Genomic DNA, 7,576 nt, shown 5'->3' on the forward strand with positions numbered 1-7,576 from the left:
CAAGGCTGCTCAGATCATAGCAAGAGGGCACATTTTTCTCCCCACAATTCCAAACATTTCAGGGCATCGTGAGAAGTACATAACTATTTGAATACCACTTACAAAAATCTAAATGTTCAGGATAGCTAAAACTTGTTCCCCACCTACAGGTATGCCTTCCAACTTATTCCCTCGTTACCAATTACAAACACACCTACTACAGTTCATTTTTTTAAAGACGTCTTCCAAAGACAGAAAATTTCCATTGAGAGGTAATCTTCCTCCTTTTCAAAGCAAACCGATGCTTGACACATGATCATACAAGATACAATATGCATCTAAAACAGAAATCTGAGAAGAAAACAGGGAAAATCAAAGTAACGCTGACCAGAAAGACAAGACCAGAGCTCAGCTCTACCGTATCTGGCACAGCCGTGGCACAGGTGGTTGCCAGCCAGGGATGCAGCCCGCTTTTATTTGTCTTAAGAACAGTTTTCCCGCTTTTTAAAGTTAGGCTTGCAGGCATGGTTACCTAAGTAATTTGCAAATAAGAAGACTTCGCGGCAGTTCTGAGGACAAGACTGTGCTGCTGATATGGACGTTCACAGCTCTCAGGGGCATCGTGAGAATTGCGCGTGTATTATTAAGGGATGCCTTGTGCCCCGGGAATTTAAGATTAGAGCCGTACCAGGCAATAACCTTACCTTAACACATCAAACTCTATTCCCAACAAACCATATTAGCCTGCTACTCCAGTTATCTGTTGGCGTCTGGCTCAAAAAGCACCCGACCACCCTCTAGGGTAATGAGCGAACTCGCTTGGATCTGAAGGCAACGTCCGCGGCGCCGACGCTGCGTCTTGAGTTGGCGACATTTCAGCGACTCCGGCGGGAATCAGCGGGCTGCGGCAAGGACATAAAAACATTACGGGTGAAGATGGGCCGGCCTGCTGGTGGAGGCGGGTAGGAAGGCCCCGGCGTCGAACGTAGCATCGCGATGGAGCCCCAAAGCGGGCCTTCTCCGGTCATGCAGAAACCTTCACACTGACACAGCTTCGTTTGTTTCCACCACTTTCTCACAACACGAACGCGTCCCCCGCCCCCCCGCCCCCCGCCCCCCTTCCTTTCTGAACGTATCGACAAAAGGAATGGCAAAATAAATAAAGACTTAGCCTCTGCTTCGGGGAAGCCGCCTCTCCGGGTTTCCGCGGTGGCGGCGACCCGGCTGGAGCTGGTTGGCATCAGTTTTCACGGCAAATGGCGGGTGCGGAGGGGGGCCAGCGGCTCCCCGGCCCTGGCGGCAGGCTCCAGGCTCGACTGTCTCTCTCGGCCGGCCGCCCCCGGCTGTCATTGCACCAGGCCCGAGCCGTAGCTGAAGGCGTAGCTGCTGGCCAGCGAGAGGGACTGCGGGTGCTCCTCGCCCTGCTCCGAGGGGTAGCTGGGAAACGTCTGCGCCCGGGACACCTTCGCCGAGCCGAGGCTGTGACCTGTTGGGGCGGGGGGGACACACACGACAGGGACACAAAAGATGTAACCGGGCTTTGAGTTTTAATTTACTTGAAGCCTTTCGCCATGGACACGGACTTCTGGGGCTGCAGAGGAGGGTTTTGCCCCTGCCTGAGGGCACACGCGGGCGGCGGATGCCCAGCGGAGGCGGAAGGTCATAATTCAGAGTTGGAATTTTTTTTAAATTGCAGGCTATCACATCTGTATATTTGCTACTCTATAAATCTCAGTTACATTTGTTAGTTAGAGCTGCCAAAGAACTGATGCTCCTCTTTTTAATCTGAAGCCCTGCTTAAGTGGTGGAAGTAATGCCAGCAGTTTCAAAGGGGTTTGTCACACTTACTGTCTTTCAAATAGGATGCCAGTTTGTCAGGTAAACACAGTATCCTCATCATTTCAAAATGAGCTGGAGGTGGGATATGGTCCACGTGGGCAAATACTGGTTGGGAAGAGGATGTGCGAGATGTTTTCTCAGACGGGCTTGTGAATCTCATATAACCATGGCTTGTTCACTCGCAGCCAGCGAGATGGGAAACCATGTGTGAAAAGCCATTAAAAAGCCGATGACCAAACTCAGAAGATGACTCCTATGACTCCTATGACCCGACTCTGTAACCTGATCATTTTCCTATCTCAAAATTCCCCTTTGAAATTGAGATTTAATTAGTAAGAAAAGGTTAATTTCCAAAGTGCGTATCTCCATGCAACGTATATTCTCTGTTTTTTGGAAATGTACATTGAAGCCTGGATTTAAAATGGTTTTGGATAATGCTTTTAAAAACGTCTTTAATACATGTATTGTACGTAGGAATGCAAAATCATATTTTTCCTTCATTCGCAGAGATATTAAGGAGCTGTAACAGAGTATAGACACAAACACCGAAGAACTCGGCTCTCGTTCAAACGTTTCAAAACAGTTAGCAGCTTTCTAGAATGCCCCAGTAGTTCTGGAACCAAGAACGATGTTCACCAGATTTGGCAAAACTTTGTCTTAACTTCTATTTGGAAAAGTTTGGCTATAACATGTTACCAACTGCTTCATGAAAAAAAAAAAAAGATCCCCCTCAAGATGAGTCTTTCCGAGCAATACTGGGACCAAGAGAGAAAAAACCCACAACTCAGTGAAAAACAGAATAAAAGGTACATCTCAGTGACACTGGAGACAATAAAACTAGAGACTGAATTCCCAGTGGCACGTTAATGGTCATAAAAATCCCTTTCATAGCACGACCAAGCAGGATGAATTTTGTATGCATATTTTTACTATTCATTCACTGGGTTAAATTGACTTTGGCTAGCAAAACCTGACTGAGATGCCAGGTTTAAATGTTTTCTGCTTCAAGAAGCTTTTGCACCAAACTGAATTAAAATGTACGGTGGCTGTGATTTCTAAGCTGCAAAGCAAAAGCACTGATAATACATTGTTTGAGAATAGTCTTAAATGCTTTATTGCTTTGACCAACTTTTAACCATGATATTAAGTGAGGCCTTCATGCACTTTTACTTTTATTTGGGATTTGCATCACAATTACTGTTACATTTTTTTTTAATTTAATGCAAACCTAAACATAGAAAATTGCATCATTGTAGGTTTTAATTTTGTGTTCCAAATCTGGCTTTTTTCCTTCTAAGGATGTAAGTGCTTGTTTTCTTTTTGCCCAGAAGCTAGAATCATACATATTTTAAGGGCCATAGGGACCTGCTAATCCAGCCATGTGCTTTGCTATGTAAAATTTTTCTCTTTCTTAGCAATAAAGATAAATAAAATATGTCAAGGTACCATTTTCCTCCATTCTCTTTATGTATTTTACCCAAAAAATGTAAACCACACAAACAGTCCCCCCACAAATGAGCAGGAGTAGACACTTGCCAACCAAAGGAGTTCCCTAAACTCAGGCCCATTTGTATCATGTACTGTATGTCATATAATTAATTTTGAATTTGCTGCTGTAGAATAGTACAGCTTCAATACAGTGATGAAGAGTGCCCCTACTAAACTAATTTCTAGCTAAGGTATTAAGATAGTCTCTTAGAACATAGAAGATGAATTTGAACCTATTAAGGTTAAAAAGGAAATTAAATTCAGGTCTTCCATTTCCTGGATGTATGCCTCAGCTGCTAGCACATCCCTTAAAGTTTTTTAAAAGAAAACTTGTAGGTGCTAAATCTCACAACAGGGCTGTTTTTAGCCATTCTGTAACCAAAGGGGCTAACGAGGATAAGTGACCTCTTCTTCCCTGACTGCTAGGACATGTAGTCAAAGAGAGAGAGACAGACAGATCCAAAAGATTAAAAGACACACTCAATAGAGCCAAAAAAATCTAAGACACTTGGTTGAGGCTCAAGCTGAACAGTATGACATCAGTTCATGGAAATAATAACAAAAAGAATAGAGGATATCAGTCCAAATGAAAGGAGAAAGCTATGGGTAATAGAGAATTTATGAGTTCAGGAAAGAATGGCTCTATGCAACATGTTTACTTTTGACTTACATTTTTTTAAAAACAATGAACTATATTAATATATTTAAATAAAATGAATCAAAAAATAATGGTGGTAAAACAATGAAATAGTCCAATGGTTCCAAGTCGGCTTAAGACTTCTAAGTGGTAAATTTCCAAAATTTTGGTATTTGTTCAGCTTTTAAAAAAAATTTAGTATATCCCGTACTGGAAATTCTAAATGAAAATCAGTTCTTTTATTTGCATTCCTACTAAATATTATTTTAATATTCATACAGCTGATCAGCCTGATGGAGTCTTAGATATTGTAGCATCTCCACAGTTACGCTTTATGTCAGCAGTAAGGATTTTGAAACTAAAGATACAGGAAAAGGTTTTGCAGTAAAGAATTTAAGTTCCACAGCTTTCTAAGGTTCCTGCTTCCATAGTATTTTCTGTGTCATATTTGGGTCTTAAAAGGTTAGGAGAGAAGAAGAAGAATGCTGTTTGTGGATTTTGCAGCTCTTTGGTACCACAGCTGTTTTCAAGAATACAGAACTAACTCTTCTTTACAGTTCTTCTGAAGTCAGCATAAGATGAATTTGATTAACACACACTTCATGACCTGAAGACACCAGTAGAACTAGGGGAGGTTTTTTTTCCTGTGGCTTACATAGGAAATGTGGTGGGTTTTTTTTTTTTTTTTCTTCTGTTGTAGGACAGGACCTTGGAAGCATTATTCAGCCTACTTCATCCTTTATTTAAATTTACTCTCAGGATCATGGAATGCAATGAAGCTGTAGTCCAAAGCGATTAGGTATGAATGATTCATCAAGATAATTTAATGTAACCTGGCAAATTACACCAAAATTAGATTTTTCCTGATCTTAATTATGTTGGAAGCAGAGGCAGTATACACAAGGATCTTATTTCATGGCATGGTGCTTATTTATAACAATTGTTTAGAGTAAAAACCCAATGGTTTCCTAGTAACAGCAGTGATTGATGTACATGTAAGTAGATCGATCACAACTTCTAAGAGAAGCTTGCAGTACTCAGCTAAATGAAAAGAAAAAAAAAAAAAAGAGATCCAGGGATAAGCTTTAAAAGCCCCCTTACTGCTGCTTATTGGGAGAAGTTTCTCTCTGTTTCAGATTCAAAATTCAAATTCCTAACCAGAAGGCAGGTGCCAACCCTTTTTCTTTTCTAAATGAAAAAAAGATCATGCTTTTCTTTTCCAACACAAGAATTCAAGGGACTCTCTCATCTGATGTTCTTTGGTTAGAGCACTCATCTATGATGTACAAGTCCTGTGTTAAAATTCCCCTCTGCCTGTGGGTAAGGTTTGACATCACACTTTCTGTAATGGAAAAATCAGCTGAAAATGTTCCCTTTCTCCTCTCTGCCGGCACTGCTGTTCACTGTCCCTCAGTTGTGCCCCTGCGACTGAAAGGCTGCTTTGTAGACTGAAGCACTTTGGTCATCTGGTTTGCAAGAGCCGTACAAATCGTTGTACTGGCACAGCCGAGGAGCAGGAACAAGCAGCCAAGGGTAAGAGATGGCAGGTTTTGTCTCAGATTGGCTTTGGTGCCAGATAGTTTGTTTAGGGAATGATGACCTGTGAGCAATATGCAACCAAATGCAGGAGAATGCTATCACCACCAGACTACTCACTTCTCTGATGCAGGATCAGTTTTGAAACTCTGTGACTAAGCTCTTCTAATACAAGATCTAATATAAGTGTATATTTTTGCAGTACAATTACTGAAAATTAATAGAACCAGAGACTCCTGTGTTTCAGCTTCTGTTGCAGGCCTTTTAAGTAACTCATATTAGATAGTCATTAGGTAAAATAAAGAAACAGATTTTTGCAGCTGCACATCAAGTTTTCATCTGGCATTTCTTAACCTCTGAACAGATGACTTTACAAAAAAATGATGTTCTTCTAATGTGGTTTTACTTTTCCAGGTAATGATAATAAAAAACTTTACTTTTGAAAATAAAATCTGGCATTTCCATTCCCAAGATTATGAGCACAAGATTGAAGTCATTAAATTCAAGCCAATTGGATATCTTTATTAGTATTAGGTTTTGTACTTGGGAGTGCTCTGAGACTTCGTGAGGACATGAGCTCTGTGATTGCTATAGATGTTTCTATAAATGTTATAGAAAAACACAGTTGTTCAATAGAAAGTTCTGTGAATCAATCAGTGCAAGCTAAGACCAAATAAAGTGAATCACATGTTCCATTGTAAAGCAATCTTTTCTTTTCAGAAATATTCATTGGAAAATTCTGTTGTTCACAATAAACAGAACAGTCTGGAAACCAGTGACACAGAGATGATGAGGTTTTATCCACCAAGGATGGTGCAAGGGGGTGGAAAAAACCCAATTAGCTAACAGATGTTTCAGGAATGAAATGTTGGTAAGAGGGAGTTAGTTGCATGTTGTTTCCTCACACAATTCTCACCGGGCAATAAAGGCAGCCCTTCAGCCAGAAAAGTTGACAAATCTACTACCAGCCTTTAATCTAGATTTACGTTCTCTAAGGACTCTCCCAACAGCAGTGGAAGCTCCTATTTGTACCAGAGGAGGCCCGCAGATTGCACTGAGGATATGGTTTTGATGGGGAAGCGTGTCTTGAGGTGCTTCAACCTCTAATATTCTTTGCAGCATTTTTGTTAAGACACAGGACAAAATGGGAAAGGCACAGTAGCTATGCACTGAAAGCCCACTAGGGAAAATGAAACACTTACTGCAAGAAACTAAATTATTATGACTGCTTATTTCAGATGGAAGCTTTTATCCTCTGAGAGCTTTTGTTGCAAAGAAAGAGACTCCACATTTTATTCCGGATAAAGAAAATGTTCTTCAAAAAAACCCTACTACAATCTCAAATCAGTTAAGTGGCTATTATTGCATCAAAAAGGATACTTTCATTTAAGGCAGAAAATAAATGATTGCTGTTATCCTATTTATAAATTTATACTGGTTAAAATTCTGCCAGCAATCTGTATTGAATATACAGTGTCTTCTATTGAGCTGTTGATGACAAAGCAGCTTTTCCTTTTCTGCTGTTAGATGATTGGAATAACTAAAGCAAAGTTTCAGAGCAGGACAAACTGCTACAAAGCAAAACATTTATTTTGCAGTAACGATGCAGTTGGATTGGAAGGGCATTAATTGGTACAGCAATTATTATGCTGTCACTCACAAAAAGATGCAATGGAAGGGAGCAGATGGAAACTGAAAAATAGCATAAACTACATTACTGCATATTGATTTCCATATACTTATTGAAAGTGAAACTGTGGGTCTGTTTCAGTTCCAAATAAAGAAATACAAATTTTCACTTGAATTTAACTACGGTTGGAATTAAAACTCCAGGAAGCACAGCTGGGCTCCAACTTTTACATTTTCTAAAATAATTTTGGTGCTCATTTCATCAAATATTTATCTTTCTGAATGGAAAAGTAATATCAGGAAACGTAATTTTTGACACAGATTTTTAACAAAATGGTTTAGTTTTTTCATTAGAAATAATTTTGAAAAAAAAAAAAGATGATAAAATAGATAGGAAACATATTGAGAGTGAATGCGGTCGTGTCCTCCCCCCCCCCCCCCCCCCTATAAAAATTTTTTCTTTTTTTT

At 40.1% G+C, this 7,576-nt stretch overlaps 1 protein-coding gene across 1 annotated transcript in view; it reads right to left on the bottom strand.

The window, feature by feature from the left end:
• Positions 1 to 1,325: 1,325 nt before the first annotated feature.
• Positions 1,326 to 7,576, bottom strand: part of DOK6 (docking protein 6) — a 254,005-nt gene continuing 247,754 nt past the window's right edge. The window contains exon 8 of the mRNA XM_010583294.1: positions 1,326 to 1,465. Coding sequence (XP_010581596.1) covers positions 1,326 to 1,465 — 140 coding nt within the window. The remainder of the gene's footprint in view (positions 1,466 to 7,576) is intronic.

The sequence above is a fragment of the Haliaeetus leucocephalus genome, unplaced genomic scaffold, assembly GCF_000737465.1.
Source record: "Haliaeetus leucocephalus isolate CR32 unplaced genomic scaffold, Haliaeetus_leucocephalus-4.0 Scaffold889, whole genome shotgun sequence".
In the NCBI taxonomy this organism is placed as follows: domain Eukaryota; kingdom Metazoa; phylum Chordata; class Aves; order Accipitriformes; family Accipitridae; genus Haliaeetus; species Haliaeetus leucocephalus.